Source organism: Myotis daubentonii, chromosome 9 (assembly GCF_963259705.1).
Source record: "Myotis daubentonii chromosome 9, mMyoDau2.1, whole genome shotgun sequence".
In the NCBI taxonomy this organism is placed as follows: domain Eukaryota; kingdom Metazoa; phylum Chordata; class Mammalia; order Chiroptera; family Vespertilionidae; genus Myotis; species Myotis daubentonii.
The window spans coordinates 17,888,011-17,909,171 of record NC_081848.1 but is presented as its reverse complement, the minus strand read 5'-3'; the positions used below and the strand labels follow the sequence as shown (position 1 = coordinate 17,909,171).

The window sequence follows — 21,161 nt, the reverse complement described above, 5'->3', positions numbered from 1 at the left end:
CCGCAGGGTGGGGGGTGCAGCCTCAGGTCCCCCGGCCCTGGTGCCTGGGCAGGGGGTGCAGCCTCAGGTCCCCCAGCTTGGCCTCAGGTTTCCCAGTCCCAGCACAAGGCTGCAAGGGTGCGAGGGCACAAAGGTGTGACAACCATTTGCATATTAACTCTTTACTAGAGGCCTGGTGCACAAAATGTGTGCACTGGAGAGGGGTGTCCCTCAGCCCAGCCTGCACCCTCTCCAATCTGGGACCCCTTGGGGGATGTCCAACTCACAATCTGGGACTGCTGGCTCCTAACCACTTGCCTGCCTGCCAGCCTGATTGCCTCCTAACCACTCCCCTGCTGGCCTAATTGATGCCTAACTGCTCCCCTGCCAGCCCAATTGCCCCCAACTGCCCTCCCCTGCTGGCCTGATCACCCCCAACTGCCCTCCCCTGCAGGCCCAATTGTCCCCAACTCCCCTCCCCTGCCAGCCTGTTCACCCCCAACTGCCCTCCTATACTGACCATCTTGAGGTGACGTGGGGGTGGCCATCTTGTGATGACGTGAGGGCGTCACGCAAGGTTGTGAGGCGCAAGGGCCACCTAGGCTTTTATTAGTATAGCTTATATAGGATTATTTTGACTTAAACTCTAAAATATCTTGGGTAACATGATATCATAAAAGACAGTTGAATTAGGAATAAATTGATAAAATTAACTAGGGAAAACATCAAATGTTTATTGAGCACCTACTATTTGCCTGTCACTTTAAGTCACAATCTTGGTGGAGAATTCAGACCTATACAGACACCAAGGCCAGACAAAATGGAGGCAAGTAGCAAATGTACAGTGAAGATTCCTGAAACTTTGAGAAGGGACCGAGAGTGTTTAAGCTGGTGGGGCTTGCAGTTGGTCTTGAAAAATGCGTAGGATTTGGATTGCTCAGAGGAAGGGAGAAGGTGTATGAGTGGAGGGAGGCCGTAGGAAGCAGGTACTGCAGTAACAATGAGCTGAGGGAAATATGGCCCTATTGGAGCAAATACATGTGTTGACAGCCATAGTAGATGGGATGGAGGGTCTAAGAAAGGTATAGAGAAAATGAATGTTTAGAATCTTTATTATTTCATGATTGCATTTGATTGAGAGTGTGTCTGGATAGAGAATTTCAGGCTGAAATAAATTTCCCTTTGAACTTTGAATGTACTGTTCCATTGTTTTCTAGAATTCAATGTTGTGGTTGAGTAGTCTTTATTTTGATTCTTGATATTTTTCTTTTTTTCTTCTGAAAACTTTTAGAAATCTCTTTACCTAGATATTCTGAAATTTCATAATGATGTGTCCTAATGTGGGTCTTTTTGCATTAACATTGCTGGGGAGCTAGTGGGTCCTTTCATTATGAAAACTTCAATTGGAGGGAACTTTCCTGTTATTTCTTTGATAATTTCTTCCCATTCATTTTCATCTTTTTTTTCCAGGAATATATATATATTTGTTGGACCTCTGGATTGAGTCTCTGTGTTTCTAATTTCTATTTTCCATTAACTTTATTTTCCAGCTCACTTACTGAGTTTCTCACTTCAGCTATATTGTTAATCTCCAAGAGCTCTTTCTAGTTCTCTGAGTATCATTTTTTTACTTTTTTTTTTTTTTTGCATTTTGTTAGTCTATTTGGATGTAAAATAGGCCGTATTTTAAGGGAATATTAAGCATATTTTTAGTTTATTTTGACATTTTATTTTGCTCCCAGGATTATCTGTATTCCAAAAAATTTTTTGGTGTCTGCTTTTCACATTAGAAACTTTTTTTCCCTCCTAAAGTTTGGAGACCTTGTGTTGTGCAATCTGCTTAAAAATAGGAGGCAAGCCCTAGCCAGGTAGCTCAGTTGGTTAGACTCTATCCTGATAGGCCAAGGTTTTGGGATCTATTTCCGGTCAGGGCACATACAAGAAGCAATTAATGAATGCATAAATAAGTGGAACAACAAATTGATGTTTCTCTCTCTTTCCCTCTCACTTTCTTTACCCTTTCCTTCCTCTCTTTCTCCAAAATTAATAAATAAAAATTTAAAAAGAATGAGAAACAAGAAAGCTGACTGCAAGCTCTGTGTGCATGGGCAGGATTGTCAATCAATGACCTTCACTGCCTGGAAGTAGGTGGGTTCTAGACTTGACACATTAGTTAGAATGAGTTTTGGTTGAATATAATAGAAAAACAAAATGGCAGATGACTTAAAAAAATTATTTTTCTCTCTCATAGATGGCATTCAGATTTGGTGATCCAGGGTGTTTTGAGAACTCCACATCATCAGGGAAGTAGGCAACATCTTGCTGCACCCACCACACTCTTAGTGTAACACCTCATCGTGGTCCAGATGGCTTCTCAAGCTTTAGTGAATGTGTCTTCCTCACAGGCAGCAGGAAGGGGAAGGCAGGAAAAGTAAATTCCCAGTCTCTTTCCAGAAGCCCATACAATATCCTGCTTTCACATTTTGGCAAGAAGTTAACATGTGGCCACATCTAGCTGAAAGCAAGGATACAAACTGTAGTCTTTTAGCTGGATACATTGCTACTTCAAACGAAATTGGGGTTTTATAGCAGCAAAGAGAGGGGAGAATCGTGTTATGTAGGCAACTGGCAGCCGCTGCCCCATTTTTCTACAGTGTATCTGCAAGTCTTTATTTCTTGGGCTAGTAAGTTTCACCAGAGAAGACTCCTCCAATTGCCCATCATTTTATTTTTATTTTTTTTAATGTTTTTTTTTAATTTTTTAAAAATATATTGTATTGATTTTTTACAGAGAGGAAGGGAGAGAGATAGAGAGTTAGAAACATCGATGAGAGAGGAACATCGATCAGCTGCCTCCTGCATATCTCCTACTGGGGATGTGCCCGCAACCCAGGTACATTCCCCTGACCGGAATCGAACCCAGGACCCTTCAGTCTGCAGGCCGATGCTCTATCCACTGAGCCAAACTGGTCTCGGCGCCCATCATTTTAATCTCCCAACAGCAAAGATGAAGGAGATGGTGGTCAGTGCTCTGGTGCCCTGTGTCACATCCCCGAGGCACACCTCTGATTGTAGCTGCAATGGCAGAGGATGGGTTTGTGTAACTCACCTTGTTCTGACAAAGTCCAGCTTGAAGGGCATACTTGGATATTCTTCTGCTTTCTACCCGGGGCACTGAGATGCCACAGAGCCTGACAGGTCATTGCCTTAGAGCCACGCAATGGGTCAGGGAACAGAAAGATGACTGTTCCAGCCTTCTCTCCACTGAGACCTGAATAGTTGACTGGTGTTCTGTAGGCTGCTCAGGCGATTTGGATGAACCTGAGCCAATAGCAGTTAGCAGCTGATCATAGCAAATACCCAGTAACACACACTTGTGTTGGCTTTTGTTCCTTCTCTGTTCAGTCTCCTTGCTACCTCAGTCTTGCTTCCTGGGACCATGTCCTGAATAAAAGAACTCTACCAAGGTCTTAGGCTTTGCTTTTGAAAAAAAAGACCTCAAGCTAAGATAAAAATAATCTTATTATTTAAATTCCAAGCTTAGATTCTTACATCACTTGTACTCACATAAAATTTCAGCGGAGCAGCCAGAAAATAGCATATGTTGTCAAGAAAAGAGCCTAAAAAAAGAATAATTTTTTTGAATTCTTTATTATACTTTATATTTCTATCTACTTCCTATGACTATAAAATATGGTTAAAGAAATAATATGCACTCAGTTCTTATCTCAGAAGTTTGGGCCAAGAATCTATCATGACCAACAGGTGCTCTGAAAAGATGAGTCTCCTAACTTCATGTTTGTACTAACTGACATAAGTGTTAGAAAATATGATAGATAACCTGAAACTGAATCTACTGTTAAAAGTGAAATACCCACATCTTACATGTCATTCTGCACTTGCTACATTGATAAAATGAATTGTTTATATATTGATCTCACTTCCCTTAGCATAGCACTATAATACATAGGTCACTGATCTATCCTTATTGAATAAATGAACAAATGAAGACAATTATAGTATACCAGAGGTCTGGTGCATGAAATTTGTGCATGGGTAGGGTCCCTAGGCCTGGCCTGCGATCAGGGCCAATCTTCCTTGGCTGCCAGCAGCCAGCCTGCCCCTGCTGCCCGCGCCACCCATCCCCGGTTCCCCATTCCCCATCAGGCGATTAGAGCCTGCTGGCCGGGGGGAGAGACTGAGAGGTTGGCCGTTTCCGCCCACTCGCTGGCCCCACCTCCCGCTGCCGGTTGCCCTCTGTGTGTGGGACGACTGGCAGGGCGATCAGGGACCCACTTGTTTGCACCCGCCTTGGCCAGGCACTGCCTGCATCTGCTGCCACCAACCCCTGGTTCCCCATTCTCCATCGGGCCTGCCAGTTGTGGGGAGGGGCAAGAGGTTGGCTGTCAGGCCCTCAAGTGATCAGGGCCTCTGGGCTGGGGAAGCTCTTGAATTGAGAGTCTTCCCCCTGGTGGTCAGTGGGCATCATAGTGACCAGTTGTTCTGCCATCTGGTCAATTTGCATATTATGCTTTTATATATCTTATCTAATAATAGACAAACATGGTAATTGACCGTACCTTTGTTATGTCTCCCATTGGCTAATCAGCGAGATATGCAAATTAACCACCAACAAAGATGGCGGTTAATTTGCATATGTAGGCACGAAGCAGTGGAGCAAAGGCTTGAAGGCGGCTCCGGCCAGAGTGAAGGCCTGGGTCCTGGGTGCTGGAGGAAAACCGGTGCCGGCAGCCAGGGCAAGGGAAGGCCTATTGCACAAATCTTTTCATGCAACAAGCCCCTAATCTATCTATCTATCTATCTATCTATCTATCTATCTCTCTCTCTCTCTCTCTCTCTCTCTCTATCTATCTATCTATCTATCTATCGATAGATTAGAGGCCCCATACATGAAATTCGTGCATGTAGGGGGGAGGTGGCCCTCAGCCCTGCCTATACCCTCTCCAATCCAGGACCCCTTGGGGGATGTCCTCAGGGATCGGGCCTAAACCGGCAGTCAGACATCCCTCTCACAATCTGGGACTGCTGGCTCCTAACCGCTTATCTGCCTGCCTGCCTGATTGCCCCTAACCACTCTGCCTGCCTGCCTGATTGCCCCTAACTGCTCTCCCCTGCTGACCTGATTGCCCCTAACTGCTCTTCCCTGCCAGCCTGATCCCCACTAACTGCTCTTCCCTGCCAGCCTGATCACCCCTAACTGTCTCTGCCTCAGCCCCCGCCACTGTGGCTTTGTCCGGAAGGATGTCCGGAAGACGTCTGGTCTAATTAGCATATTACCCTTTTATTAGTATAGATGCTAGTCTGTGTTTTCTCATTTTGTAAAATAAATTGAGAATAATGTGCTGGCATATTTTAAGAGTTTTTTTTGAGGGCATTGAGCATTTATAAAATACTAGAGGCCTGATGCATGACATTTTGTGCAAGAGTAGACCTTCCTTCCCCTGGCTGCCGGCACTGGCTTCCCTCCGGCACCTGGGACCCGGGCTTCCCTCCTCCAGCCATAGGCAGTCTTCTGGGACCTGGGGTGGCTTCCCTCCGGCCCCAGTTTGGTCAGGAAGGACATCTGGAATGACGTCCAGAAGACGTTCGGTCTAATTAACATATTACCCTTTTATTATTATAGATTCCATAACCTGCAAAGCAATATCTAAAAGCTTAATATAATTGTGACAAGGGAATAAGTGGCTGTAAACAGTATATCAAAATTTGTTATTTTTATACTTTAGATTAACTACGTGGTGGTAGCTAAGAAATTATAGTACATTACAAGTCAGTTGTTGAAAATATTTATTTTGAATTCATTTAATAGATATTTTTTGAATTAGAATAAGGTGCTAAATTATCCTATCTAATAAAAGAGAAACATGGTAATTAGCGTACATCCGCTACCCTTCCCATTGGCTAATCAGGGCGATATGCAAATTAACTGCCAGCCAAGATGGCGGCCGGCAGCCAGGCAGCTTGAAGCTAACATGAGGCTTGCTTGCTTCAGTGATGGAGGACTCCAACGTTCCCCGCCTGCCGCTGCCGGCCTCTGAGCTTGCAGTTTGAAACATTGTTACAAATATAGAAGCTAAACAAAACCCCAGAAACCTGCTTTCAGCCCGCCTGGATCTCAGAGCTGGAGTTAATACAGTGTTTCGATTATAGAACCCAAACAAACCAGATACCTGCTTTCAGCAGCAGAGGCCTCAGAGCTGGAGCCAGAGCTAAAGCTGGCACAGAATAAAAAGAAAAAGAAAAAAAGGAGCAGTTGGGAGCTTCAGTCACCCACCAGCCTGAAAACAACCCTCAGCCCCTCACCCAGACGGGCCAGGCACCCCAGTGGGGACCCCCACCCTGAAGGGGGTGTGACCAGCTGCAAACAGCCATCATCCCCTCACCCAGGCTGGCCAGGCACTCCAGTGGGGACCCCCCACCCTGATCCAGGACACCCTCAGGGCAAACCAGCCAGCCCCCACCCGTGCACCAGGCCTCTATCCTATATAGTAAAAGGGTAATATGCCTCCCAGCACCGGGGTCAGCGGAGCTGAAAGGCCTCCTGGCACTGGGATCAGTGTAACAGGGGGCAGCACCCAAACCCCCTGATCGCCCTGCGGCTCTGTGTGTGACAGGGGGAGGGGCCAAAAACTCCCTATCTACCCTGCTCTGTTCGTGACAGGGGAAGGCGCCCCAACCCCCTGATCAGCCCTCCTCTGTGCCTGATAGGGGGGGAGCTCCCCAACCCCCTGATCGCTCTGCGGCTCTGTGTGTGACAGGGTGCGGTGCCCCAACACCCCCCCACGGGCCCTGCTCTGTGTGTGATGGGGTAGAGCCATAACCTCCCCATCAGCCCTGCCCTGAGTGTGACAGTGGCGGCGCCCCAACACCCTTATCGACCCTGCTCTGTGGGTGATGGGGGGCGGCGCCCCAACCCCCTGATCCGCCCTGCTCTGTGCGTGACAGGGGGGAGCTCCCCAACCCCCTGATGGGCCCTGCTCTGTGCGTGACAGGGAGCAGTGCCCCAACCCCCTGATTGGCCCTGTTCTGTGCGTGACAGGGGGTGGCGCCACAACCTCCCCATTGACCCTGCCTTGAGTGTGACAGGGGGCGGTGCCCTAACCCCCCAATTGGCCCTACCCTGAGCGTGACTGAGGGTGGCATTACAACCTCCGGATCTGCCCTGCTCTGTGCATGACAGGGGGTGGTGCCCCTACTCCCCAATCGGCCCTGCTCTGAGCCCAACCAGGTGTTGGGGGGCGGGGTCATGTTCTCTTCGAAGGCTCTAAGGAGGATCCTTCCTTTCCTCTTTCTGGCTTCTGGTGGATTCTGGCAGTTCCTGGCATGTACATGCATTGCTCCAATCTCATCTCTATCTTCACACGGCCTTCTCCTCTGTGTATTTATGTCTCTCCTCTTCTCATAAGGACACCTAATCCCACCTAGGGATTGGGCCTGCCCTCTGCCACCCGGGAGCAGGCCCTAGCCAGCAGGTCATTATCTCCCGAGGGGTCCCAGACTGTGAGAGGGCACAGGCCAGGCTGAGGGACCCCTCACTCCCCCCTGAGTGCACAAATTTTTGTGCACCGGGCCTCTAGTCTATATATATAAAAGCCTAAGTGACCAAACGACTGAATGACCAGTTGCTATGACATGCACTGACCACCAGAGGGCCGATGCTCAATGCAGGAGCTGCCCCCTGGTGGTCAGTGTGCTCCCACAGTGGGAGCACTGTTTAGCTGACTGATAGGCACCAGATGCAGGTCTCATGGCTGGCCATCGCAGCCTGGAGACTGCAGCGGAATGGCAATGAGCCTACTGAGTGGTGGCGGCAGGCGCAGCAGAGCCAGGATGAGCAGGAGCAACAGGCAGGAGTGGGAGGTGGCGTTGGACTGCTGGTTTCGACACGATCCCCACAGGCCATGCCGAGGGACCCCATCGGTGCATGAATCCGTGCACCGGGCTTCTAGTACTAAATAATAATTACTGTGGAATTTAAAAACTTTAATAGAAAAAATAGGATGTGCTAGTGATAAATATATTTATAATTCACATATTTATTGTGTAATAAGTTACATTGCATTCTAAGATCTGCAAATGTACATGATTTTGATGTCTAGACTAGACACTATGGTCTCACAGGTGTTAAAATAGGACGGGCTGCTCGTGCGGCTGCTGGAAAGAGCCACTAGCAAATTTAAGCTCAATTTAATGAGATTTATTGAATTTTGTGCTCAGCGTTGTTTGTACAGTAAACCCCAATTATCTGTGGAGGGTGTCCTCTGGAGTATCTCAGGAAAAAAAGAAATAAAGAGCTACAGTTTCAATGAGCCCATTTGCTTGGACTGTAGAGGAGAGAGTGGGAGGAAGCAGGAGATGAAGTGGTACCTTTTGCTGCCACCCCTCCCCCCGAAGATGCCAATAATCCTTTCTGGGGGTTCAACTTTGTCATCATCTGCTGATTCATTTCCTTAAGTGCAGGTATACTGTATAAGCTTCCTAGGGCTACCATAACAAAGTGCCAAGACTTGGTAGCTTAAAACAACAGAAGTGTATTCTATCAGCGTTCTAGAGGCTAGAGGTCTAAAATCAAGGTGTTGGGGGCGGGGTCATGTTCTCTCCGAAGGCTCTAAGGAGGATCCTTCCTTGCCTCTTTCTGGCTTCTGGTGGATTCTGGCAGTTCCTGGCATGTACATGCATTGCTCCAATCTCACCTCTATCTTCACACGGCCTTCTCCTCTGTGTATTTATCTCTCTCCTCTTCTCATAAGGACACCTAGTCCAGTATAAACTCATCTTAAGTCATTACATTTGCAAAGGCTAATTCCAAATAAGGTACATTCATAGATACCTAGGGTTTGGACTTAAACATGTATTTTTTTGGGGGGGGACACAATTCAACCCACATGTATCAACAATATTTATTTCCAAGAGTGGAAAATAGCACCACATTTTCAATAGAAGCAAGGGGTACTGTCTAGCCAAAACCCAGTGCTAAATTGCATGTAGCAGTACACTTAAGACATGTTTAGAGATTTAGGAATATATATGCATTTACAAGTCAGATAAGCAAGTAATGAAATAGTTGCTTATCTTCTGGGTGACAAAGAGGTCTTAACTCCTTTCTCTCGAGATGGGTTCACTAACCTGAGATGGAATATGAAGGAACTAAATCAGACTCTGCAAACAGCAGAATACATGAACATATTTTCACAGAAGACAAGTCCAAGGAATAGAGTGATACCAAACAGCATTATTTACTATTGAGAAAAGTATAATAGGACACACCATGGATATGCAAATTAGACTTCCCTTTCATGTGGATACAAACACATTTGATTTTGCTTCAACTCTATCTACAATTGAGCCATCGAATGCTTCTGTCAACCCTAGTGACTCTACGACCATTCAGATTAAATGCATAATATCTTGGTCCACTGAAGAAAAGGAAGAAATCTATAAAAAAAAAAAAAGATAAAGTTTTGAATTAGCCTGTGGAAGTAAGATTTCTGATGTTCTCAATTAAAAATACTCCACTCCTATCCCATAACATTCAAATGCAAATACGCCACTTAAAATATTGAAACAAATTAGTTTTTTTTTTCTACTTACCATTCTCCTGGAAAACGGCATCAACTCTACTGTCTATTCCTTGAAAGGTACTTGCTATGCTTTTGGGATAACCTGGTTCCATGGATTGTCTTTCGTTATCATATCTGATGAGAAAAAAAGTCCTGTGTTTTAAGGCCAATACAGTATATAAGTATAATGGTTTTATTTAAATTGTATATGTCCTTTTTACTGGGACTAAGAATGGGTAACTTTTAAAATTGGTACCCATTTATAAAATATATGGGTATCATTATTACTAAAGTAGGTTTTTGATTACTGGTGCAGTGTTATTTTTAAAGAGAAGAGCTATATTTTCTAAGGCTTTTGGTTAACTGATGCATAGTCTCTCCCTCTCTCTCTGAATAAATGTAAATAATAAGTCTAACTTGGGTTCCAGATTTTGTAGGCTGTCTGGATAGCACTTGCTTAAGAATGTTAGACTTGAACTCGTAAATGAGAGTTAACCTAACTTTTTGCAGCCCATCCTAGTGCTTTATTAGGATTTGCTCATGATATAGAATCTTCAATGCCATTGTGCAGGCATTTTAATTTTATAAAAAATAAAAATTTCACCCTAGCCGGTTGGCTTAGTGGATAGAATGTAGGCCTGCGGGCTGAAGGATCCTGGGTTTGATTCCGGTCAAGGGCACATGCCTGCGATGTTGGCTCAATCCTCAGTGGGGGACTTGCAGGAGGCAGTCGATCAATGATTCTCCCTCATCACTGATGTTTCTATCTCTCTCTCCCTCTCCCTCCTTCTCTGAAATCAATAGTAAACAAAAATTTTTCAAAAGATATAGCAACATTAATCATCATATGAAAAGGAATGGCTACCAAAGAGTACTTATGTTTTTTAAGTTTTCAGATGCCTGATTATTAGTGGGTTGTAGACAGGGTCAATAAACATAGATTTCAATCTCTAGTTGAACGAACAGTTGACCTTACCTCCAGAACTGGTTATTCACAAAGAAGTATGTTTTTGTCCTGTAGGAAACGGCTGCATCAATTGCTTGAACATTGCTTGGGAACCCGTAATTTGATATATCCTTGGGATAACCTTGCTGAATGTCATAGCCATTTAGAGCCCAGTACTGGTTGCCTGCAAATGATTCAGTTTATATGTGAGATAAAATTCTTCCTTTCCTACAAAATAATGTGTATCACTTGTTATTCATTGCATACATTTATCATAGAAATGAAAATGGGACAAAGAGTCTTTAAAAAATAAAGGTGATAAAGTGAAGTTCATTGGGTTATAATAGCCTCAGTGGTACTCCAGCTCCTATTTAAAAATTCCAACTTCCCACCCGGCCAGTGTGGCTCAGTGGTTGAGCATCAAAATATGAACCAGGAGGTCATGGTTTGATTTCCAGTCAGGGCACATGCTCTAGGTCAGTGATGGCGAACCTATGACACGCGTGTCAGAGGTGACACACAAACTCATTTTTTTGGTTGATTTTTCTTTGTTAAACAGCATTTAAATATATAAAATAAATATCAAAAATATAAGTCTTTGTTTTAGTATGGTTGCAAATATAAAAAAATTTCTATATGTGACACAGCACCAGAGTTAAGTTAGGGTTTTTCAAAATGCTGACACGCCGAGCTCAAAAGGTTCGCCATCACTGGTCTAGGTTGTGGGCTCGATCCCCAGTAGGGGGCATGCAGGAGGAAAAAAAATAAAAAGTTCCAACTTCTCAGCTTGACATCTCACAATTGGATGTCTTATTTTACATGACTTCTATCCAGAGACTAAATTACCGCCCTGGGGAAACTTGAGGGCGGAGGAACACTAAAGTTTTTCTCACTTTGTAGATGAGAAAACTGAGGCTGGAAGGGGCTACAACCTGTTCAAGCTTACGCAGCAGTTAGTGGCAGAGATGGGACCGACCCAGGTCTCTAGATGAAGCCGGGCCAGCATAACACTCTCACTGGCTCACCTCCCCTGAACCTGGGAGGGGCCACAAAAAAATCCTTTTCCCCTCTCTTCAGGCAGAACTAAAATAAAATGAAACCCTCGACAGTTACCTTTAAATAGGAAAACCAGGTCCCTGTCAGAATCCTCATAAGCAGCCTGTATACCAGTTGGCAGGGATGGCCAGAATAGGGAAATAAAATTGAGTTCAACTCTTCGTAGCTGAGGGTGCCTTCTCCAGAAGTACCTGATGGAGCACAAGGGAGAGAACACACACTATAGCCTACGTAGGACGCTTCTGTGAGTCTTGGGCTAGTATGGGTCCTCATAAGATTGCTGGGAGGATACGACCATATAAGAAAAGCAAAGTTTCTAGCACAGTGACCGATATTGTTCATCTGCTATGTACTTTACAGTTCCAGAGGAGGTCATAAGAGTGACCTTATTTGATGACATTTTTGCACTGTCCTCTCCTCACTCATTGACAAGTCTTATTTTAGTGTCTTTCATTATTGTTCCTACAAAAATGATGAGAATATTTAGAGTACTCCAGCAAAAGCAATACAAGTACACTTAGCCTGTGATTACATAAGCACAAAATAGACAATGGGGAAATAGAAAAAGTCAATCTTTTGGATATTCACCCTACAGCTTAAGTCATAATTTCCATTTACTTGATTGAATTTGGGTGAATTGAATAATGTGTTGGTGTTGTGTAAACCTAGCTATAGGGTTCCCAAGTAGCTAGAGCCCATGTCTATTTACATCACCATAAACACCTGAATGTTCATAGATATTTTAGTTTTCTTTTCCTGGATGTTTCGAGTTGCCCAGAAACCACTAGAAATCCCAATGAGGCACATATGTGTAGAATTGAAAGGAAAGCTGAATAATATGTAACATATGACTTAATTGAAACATAGCTTTAAGTTATGCCAGTAAAGTAAGCCAAAGGAAGGAACAGTTCAATCTCATACTTGTCTTTAAAGAACAGTATTTCTCCACGGAGTGTGGTGATAGCATCAAATGTCAGGCGGGGGTCACAGGCGATGGGTGTGCTTGGTCCCGTTGGCTGGATAGGGTTGTCTGAAGGTCCTGAAAAAGAAAAGGCTTTTTGTAAGTGCAAGCCCAGTGTGATTTTTTGTGTGTGCATTTCAGCACTTTTCAGGGCAATGAAGCACCTTCACACGAAGAGGAACACGGCCTGGCTACCACACAAGGCATCAGTGTAACTGTACATTTGTCCCTCTTAACATTTTTTTAAAAAAAGGAGTCATGGTAATTTTCAGAGACAGTTCCAGGTTAAATTTTGCAGTTAATAAATTTGAATTCTATGCTCCACTTAAAATCCTAATCACACCCTTCTCCTCCTTTTTGTTCCCTCTTTCTGCATTTTTTGGGTCACTTAGTGTCCAATTCCCACTCCTCCAAAATCCACCTTCAGAAAGGAACGGATACCAGACTTTTACCCCACAGCATAGATCTAAGTCAAATTTTAGCAATATGATTTTCTATAACTATTTGCATTTAAAAGTGTTTTTTTCATTGTTGATTGAGAGAGTTAAGAGAACTTAAAACTTTGGTGAGCAGAGGAAGCAGGTGTTTTCAGGGAAAAGGAGTTGGGGAGGGAAGGCAGTTAGAGTAGGTCTCGTCATTCCTGAAACTTCTACTGTGATGATAAACATTCCCTAGTTGTGGTGCCCTGGCAGGCCTGGTTTTGTAATTCTATCCCACCAGAGAGAACCGAATGCTCCCCCCAGTTTCATTCCACTTCACTCTCTCCATTCCATTTACTTCAACACATTTTAGTCACAGCCACTAGCGGGCAGGAGGGCAAGAGAGAGGAGAGATGCAATGGTCTTACCCAGATAGTACTTCTATAACAGGGCCAAAGGCTTCTATATACCTCCCTGAAGTTTCAGTCATCCTATCTAATAAAGAGGGAACATGCTAATTGACCATCATGCCCTCACAAAGATGGCGGCACCCACAGCCAATAAGGAGGGAATATGCTAATTGACTGCCACGCCCTGAAAGATGGCGGCACCCACAGACACAAAATGGCAGCACCCAGTCCCCTTAGCCCAGGGCCAGCTCGAGGTGCAGGCAAGCCTCGGATGGCGGCTACCCAGCCGCCCAGGGCCACCTGAGGCTCAGGTAACCAGGGCCAGCTGAGGTTTGCACTGCTGGAAATGGCAGCAGCAGAGGTGTGATGGGGGCATCACCTTCCCCTGAGGGCTCCCAGACTGTGAGAGGGGCAGGCCGGGCTGAGGGACACCCCATTCAGTGCATGAATTTTCATGCACTGGGCCTCTAGTGACTTTAAAAAATGTTTCTCTCCATTTCCATTCACATTATCCTCCCTCCCCCACAAACAACAATCTTAAGATTATATATATATATATATATATATATATATATATATATATATATATATATATATATAAAATCTTCTTGTTAGCATGTTAAAATACCTTTCTTTGTCTATGTGCATATTTAACTTATATAGATTCATATACTGCGCAATTTAATTTGTACTGTGTATGATGTATCATTCTGTTTCTTTCCCATGAAGTGCAATGTTTTAAAGACCCATCCCTGTTGTTGCCACACGTACATGTAATTCAGTGCTTCTCGCTGCTGCACGTGCTCTATGGCATGCATCCAGCACATTTCACCTGTGCATTCTCCTCCTAATAGACTCCCAAGTGCTCTCCAACTTCTACCACCACAAACAGTGGCTGCAATGAACGTCCTTGAATGCCCAGGTCTTACTATGTTCTGCAATGTTCTTCAGATGACCTTACCATAGATGGCCTGAATGCCATTGATGTCATCTTGAGGGAGCAAGTAGGTGCTGGTTTCGCTGAAGGCGTAGTTGGGATACATCAGGGCACCGGGGTCAGAAGAGTGAGAGAGCCCCAAGGAATGGCCAAATTCGTGGGCAGCAACAAGAAACAAGTTGTAATCTGAAATGCAAGCATGTGTGGTGAGTGGCTCGGTATACCCAAGGGCGGTGGAAAGATGATCTCAAGGAATGCAGCTACTGAGCCGAAACTGTCTGGAGAAATAGCCTTTCATGCCTGTCACTTTCTTTTTCTCTCCAGGGAATTGAAGATTAGAAGGAATCAGGATTCAGATTAGGTGACTGTGAGCTTCACATCAAATTTTAGAATAAAATAAACCTGCCTTTATTGTGATTCCCATGTTTCATGGATGTGGCCCTGAGGCTTAGGGAGATGTTAGCAGAGCCCTCACAGGTCTCATGACCCTCAGAAACCCTCTCCTCCGGTGCACCCCTGTCAGTCTCCCAGGCCCTCAGGCCCATTAGCAGGGTCTCAGGAAACAGGCAGTTAGCCAGAAGCCTGCCAGGCAGCGGAGTAGCCTCAGGCACTGAGCTGACTCACTGCTCACCCAGAGCCCAGCACCAGCTCTTCCCTGTTCCAAGTTCTCCAAACAGCTTCCAGAATTCTCCACCAGAAAGAGACAAACCCTGCCTCCTATTGCTCCATTCCCTCAACTTTTAACTTCACAAGCACAGAGCCATTCACAACTAGAAACTTAAAAATTCCAAGGCTCATACTTTTTTAATCAAATAAAGCCCAAGTTCATTTGCCAAGTCCAAAACCTCTCCACGTGGCTCCAGCAGACATCTGGGGGTTTGGCTTCCGATGTGAACCCCTCCCTCCAGCCAGTCCACGTGCCATCTCATGGCACACTGTACATTTTCTCACATGCCTACATTGTAAATCAGAGCTGGGAGCACTCCCTTTATGCTAGGAAGTGTAATACTATTTCATCCTCACAGCATTTTTGTCAAGTATGGTTAAAAATATTTTTACAGTAAGGAACTGAAGCACACAGATTTTGAATATCTTCTTGTTAGTCTTGTAACTAATAAGTGGTAGAGCTGGGGTTAAACCCAGGTATGATAGCAAGACTTGTGCTCTTACCACAATGTTCAACTTCTTATTGATAAGTAGCCTCATTCTCCCCATGCTCCAAGACTTGCTTTCTTGATCATTATATCTTTTTTTTTTCATTTATGAGTGCAGTACAAGGAGCACCTTTGAGTGACAGAGGCTCGGGGGGATTTATCACTGTACACAGTCTGGAAGGGGAAATGCATGAAAAAAAGATGAATGCATAGAGTAATGACAGCAGGTGGAGGAGATAGAAAGGCTGTCAGTAGGTGTTCTCAGGAGGAGGCCTCATTTCCAGATGAAAGATAAGATTGGGGTGGCATTGGACACAGCCTGGGAAGATGTTGAAAGGCAGGGCTTGGGGTGTGGGGAAAGGCATTTTAGGAAGAGGAAGCAACAGGAGCTAGTACAAGGAAGTTGGAAAGTACATGGTGTGATTTAGGAACAGTCAACGCACAATGTGGCTGCTGCATGTGAACTATGAGAAGACAAGAAAGATGAGGCTGGAAAGTCGCCAAGAGCCTTCAATGCACAAGTGAAAGTGTTTGGATGTTATTTGGTCCATATGACGTAAGCACTGAAAGTGTTAAGCAAGAGGCTCATGAAGTCCCAGATAGACTTTTCAAAGACAAACCTTGCTGCAGCGTTGGGAAAAGTCAGAGGGAGCAGAGATTGGAGGTGAGCAGTCCAGGTGGGAACCTGGATCATTTAATTCTGGTGGGAGGTCATGACCATCTGACCTAGCAGGTTGGCCAATAGGAATGCGTAGTGGTTGAGACTGTAATTTATCTGTGGGTACACATGGCTCCTAGCACAGGGACTCAAGTAGAATAACACTCACAGCCTACGTGGGGAGGAAATGGTGGGAGGAACAAGGCCCGAGCGAAGGTAAAAGGTTCCCTTTCTATTATTTTCTGAAGTGCTCTGTGACATTGTTTGTTACCCCAGGGCCTTGTGAAGTGTCATATGGACCGGATCTACCTGTCCTTCTCCTCAAGAGTCCCACCTCTTTTTATTCTGAGCCTCCTCCTGAACAGGGAGGTCTGTTATGTAGAAACATATAATTGAAAAGGAGGTCGGTGAGCCCTAACCAGTTTGACTCAGTGGATAGAGCGTCCGCCTGAGGATTCAAGGGTCCCAGGTTCGATTCTGGTCAAGGGCATGTACCTTGGTTGCGGGCACATACCCAGTAGGGAGTATGCAGGAGGCAGCTGATAGATGTTTCTCTCTTATCGATGTTTCTAACTCTCTATCCGTCTCCCTTCTTCTCTGTAAAAAATCAATAAAATATATATATTTTAAAAAAAGAAAAAAGAAAAGGAGGTCGGTGAAGACCCTGTAACTAGATGAAAAAGAAGATGGCTGCTCTTCACTAAATAGGACAGTTTTCTAAATGAACCCAAATATTTCTGGGTTTCCAAAAATAGGACCTTTTACAAACATCGTTAAATTTCAGAAAACTAAGAGAAAGATACACCCTAGAGCAGCGGTCAGCGAACTTGTTTGGTAAAGGCCCAGGTAATGAGTATTTTAGGTTTTGTGAGCCACGTGGCCTCTGTGGCAGCCACTCAGCTGTGCCCTGGCAGCAGGAAAGCAGCCACAGATGACACGTGGGCAAACAAGTGTGGCCCTGTCCCGTCAACACGGAGTTTCCACAAACAGGGCGTATGATCTGTAGCTTTCTGATTTCTGCCCTAAGAAACGATCCATAATTAGCGTCAGGATTTATTTAAAACCTAAATTGACTTAGTATCTTGAGATAGCAAAATTTTTAAATGGTCAGTTTGTGTGAGTTTGAAGTGTTATAATAACTTGGATCTGTGTGTGTGTGTGTGTGTGTGTGTGTGGTGTGTGATGTGTATTGTGAAGGGAAAATGTTTATTCAGAAGCCACATGTTGACCTGACCTTGGTTAACGTACTTTCAGAGGTTTTGGTCCATGTTTCTTCTGCATCAAAATGAGCATCTCCTCCAATTCCTTGGCCAGGCTGGAAGGCGTGGGCAAGGATTCCATTGGGCCCATCAAACGGAGAGTTGTCACCATGAGCTGAAATAAAATAATTCGTGTTAGGACGTTGCCAAGTCTCACTTCAGCCAGAGAGAGCAAAATTGAGCGTGACTGCTTCGAGCCCACCTCTTTGGACAAAGGCAATGTTGATGTCTGCTTCTCCCTGTGAGGCCTTGGTGAAGCTCAGGGGTGATACGTCACTCCAGACTTGAAAGGCTTTCTTAATAGCTGCTTCCACATCATCCTCTGACAATTGTGGGGTGTAGTTAATAATCCTTCAAAATGAGAAGATGTGTGAGGGCTCATCGTTTAGAACTCCAATAGCTCGAGTTTCTCCATTTTAGAGTGAATTACATACATGATGGGCTACCACTGGAGAGGGTGTAAGGAGGGAGTGCAGGACTCAGGGCTGAAGACAGATATGGGTTCTGCACATGTTATTACATGTTTTTAAATCTAGCTTCTTTATTTATAAAATGAGGATAATAAAATAGTACCCATGTCACAGAGTTGTTGTGGGAGACTAAATACATGAAAAGCATTTAGTTCAGTTTTTGGAAAATAGTAGCATTGAACAAATATTGAGTATTATTATTATTGTTGTTATCAGATGAATGGAAGGTGGGACCAGTTTATCTCCAGCAATGATTAAGCCTTTTTTTTAAAAAAAATCCTAAAGTGAGTTCTTAGACATTGACATTGACATAGTCCTCTTTAGATTATTAGAAGGAAGTAACAAATGACAGGCTTTGGAATGAAGAGATCTTAACCCTTTCATACTCATCCATTAGCATCTAAAACTCTATAAGGGCAGCGATATTTAGTTGCTTGTCTCTGGTGTATCTCAAGTCCCAGAACAGCGCCTGCCACATTACACATGCTCAATAACAACAGGATGCATGAGTACGTTTTGAAGCCCCTGGAATAGCACCTGTAGGTCAGGTTAGTGTGTTTCCACCTGGGGTATCCTGGGGTCAACATAAATTCACCAGCGTCGGGCACTCCACAGCGAGGCTTTTGCATCATCTCCAGAGTTTCCGCATTGGGCTTCCCCGTCACGGTCAACCCGAAGAATTGCTGCATTTCCTTAAGCTTTTCAACAATCACACTGGCACTGTTCTTCCTTTCAGACTGATAGATGTCCTTGGGTAACTGGTAGAACTTCTCCAGGTAATTCTGGACAAAGACAATCCTGTGAGGGAACTTGCTCTGAAATTCCCTTCACTCCTCTGGGCATTTTGCATTCCTTTTAAGTTACCACAACTTGAAACAGTCTAATACCCTGACAGCCACAGAAACAGAAAACACAAATTTGTAGGTTGACTTTGAAAGAACAATGCCTATTTGAAAGAACGGCCCCCACCCAGTCAGCACTCCAATTAATGTTTGTACAAAAAAAGGTATTTCATAAGGGATGAAGTACAAGACCCATGCAAAATGCTAGACCACACCTAGACTGCCTTATTTTTATATAAAAAAATAGCATTAGCATTTATTGACTTCTTGAGATATTAGCTGAATCAATGCAAATTCTCTCTTTTAATCCTCTTTTCACTATTACAGAGGGGTTTTACTCCTCCTCATTGAGAAGTGGAGGTGTATAAAATAAATTAAATAAAATAAAAATATAAAACCACTCTGAAAAAAGAAAGAAATGTAGGTGCAGAGAAGGAAGGAACTGGCCAAGATGACAATTCAGGTCCCAACTCATCATATTGCTTCTCAAGTGGGAATCCACAATTTCATAAAAGAACATATGTGCATACCCCATGGACACAGACAATATTTTGGTAAAAGCCAAGAAAGGTGTAGGTGGAGGAGGGCGGAAGTGGGCAAAGGGGGAGGGGGACGGGGTGTTCCCTGCAATAATGTCAATACTAAAAATTTCTTAAGGAAAAATAAAATGGCCCTAGCTGGTTTTACTCAGTGGATAGAGCATTGGCCTGTGGACTGAGGGGTTCTGGGTTCAATTCTGGTCAAGGGCACATACCTCGGTTGCAGGCTCTTCCCCGGCCTGGGCCCTGCTTGAGGCTCGTGCAGGAGGCAACACATCGATGTGTTTTTCTCACATTGATATTTCTCCCTGTCTTTCCCTCTCCCTTCCACTCTCTCTAAAAATGATTGGAAAAACATCCTCGGGTGAGAATTAAAAAAAAAAAGAAAAAAAGAGAATGAATTAATCAGTCAATAAACAAAAGTTGAATAAATAAAAAAAGAAATCCAAATAAGTTTTTGGGCAACATTAGCCTCACTGATATTAGTTTTATGTGGCCCAGTAACTCTTTTAAAGGGGCCCACACTCACTAGGAGGGAAAGGCTCTGGGGGGTGTGCAGGCAGTCTTAAAATTTCTTAAAGCAGCCTTTGAATTCCGGGCACTTTGTAAGTGACAGAGGACAGGGCACTTTGGGGCTCTCACAAGCTACGGGATCAGATTGGTTTTGGTTCCAATCTTATTTCTGCCACAAATTAACTGTGAGTTCTTGGACATATCACTTAACTGATTTAAGAGTCACTTTGGTCTCTTAAAGAGGAAATTAATAATAATAATACCTCTTTCACAGGGTTGTCATAAGGATGAAATTAGATAATATATCAGAATAAATACTGAATAAACTAGCTATTAGCCAGGGTTACTATTACCATTATAAGAGATACTTTTAAAACATAAAAGATAAAAAGAAAAAGAAATAAGCACAATACTTTTCTAAAACTGGAATGCTAAGAAAATCACGTATGACAAGTTTGGGACAGCTTTCTCTTGTGCGTCTTAAAAATGTGGCCTAATGTTCATACTGGGAAACAACAGAAAAAGGCTATTGGTGCTGCTTTTACAATGCTTCCAAGAGTGTATACAAAGCCCCATGATCTGGTGTAGGGAAATCTGCTTACACTATTTTATGCTTAAACTGATTTTTTCCCCTTATAATTTCCCATCCTCCTGCTCTCTTGTGCACCTGGGATTTGGGGCTGCAAAGACAGTCAGATGCAAGGAGCCAGACGTGGAATAACTGGGTTGCAGATGAACTGGGAGGGAAAATCTTAGGTAAGTCGAAGAGAAAACCACTCGGTTGAGTAATTAAAACCATTCCTTCCCAAAGAGTTCCCCAGATGGAGGCAGCTCAGCAGCAGTGTTTGGCCAGGAATTGAAGAGCCTGGCTTTCAGAGGATTCAGCTCGGAACCCCCAAACTACTGAAAGGAGATGTTTAAGCTCAAACAGATTATCCACATCATTTCTTTCAGGCTGTTTTAATTAAAAGGAGAAAACAACCCATACAATTTCCTAATTACCAGCAAATCAACCACCCACCTGATCATTAATTTACCTGAACAACTTCTATATATTTTTCTCCTTTGGGTTGAGAAGATACTGGAAAGGCCTTGAAGAGCTGCGTGTGGAATAAGAGCAGAAGTGGGAGCACCTTCAGACTGGACATGGCCTTCCCTCCAAACGCCAGTTCCCCTGGCCTTCCGCTCTGCCGCTCTGGGTAGGGTCCTTCCCCGGGGGGTGCCCAGACGTTCACAGAATCACGTATGTGTCCCTCGCTGCTCTCTTGGTCCCTTATAAAGCTGTGTCTCAAACAATTACCACAACGGGAATGTGAAGAAACACGGGTTAATTACACTCTGACAATTTTGCAATGTTAAAATGTGATTTAGTACCCGGCCAATGAGGGAGTCTTTCAACAGAAAAACAGTGCAATTTACTACACTTTGCTTTTGGGG

At 44.1% G+C, this 21,161-nt stretch overlaps 1 protein-coding gene across 1 annotated transcript; it reads right to left on the bottom strand.

Moving 5' to 3' along the window:
- Positions 1 to 8,182: 8,182 nt before the first annotated feature.
- Positions 8,183 to 20,952, bottom strand: MMP8 (matrix metallopeptidase 8). The gene is made up of 10 exons (XM_059708042.1): positions 20,762 to 20,952; positions 18,368 to 18,612; positions 17,563 to 17,711; positions 17,350 to 17,475; positions 14,314 to 14,475; positions 12,484 to 12,601; positions 11,620 to 11,753; positions 10,537 to 10,690; positions 9,592 to 9,695; positions 8,183 to 9,435 (listed from the first exon to the last, which is right to left on the bottom strand). The coding sequence occupies exons 1-10, from the start codon at positions 20,870 to 20,872 to the stop codon at positions 9,332 to 9,334; spliced, it is 1,407 nt and encodes a 468-aa protein (XP_059564025.1). The 5' UTR covers positions 20,873 to 20,952; the 3' UTR covers positions 8,183 to 9,331.
- Between the last annotated feature and the right edge of the window lie 209 nt (positions 20,953 to 21,161).

Coding starts and splice junctions, on each gene's coding strand:
- MMP8 (XM_059708042.1), bottom strand. CDS start 20,872: ATGTCCAGTCTGAAGGTGCTCCCACTTCTGCTCTTATTCCACACGCAG. Junction 12,602..14,313: donor TGGCATTCAGGCCATCTATG/GTAAGGTCATCT, acceptor TTTCTTTTTCAG/GACCTTCAGACAACCCTATC. Junction 9,696..10,536: donor GTGAATAACCAGTTCTGGAG/GTAAGGTCAACT, acceptor TTTTCTCATCAG/ATATGATAACGAAAGACAAT.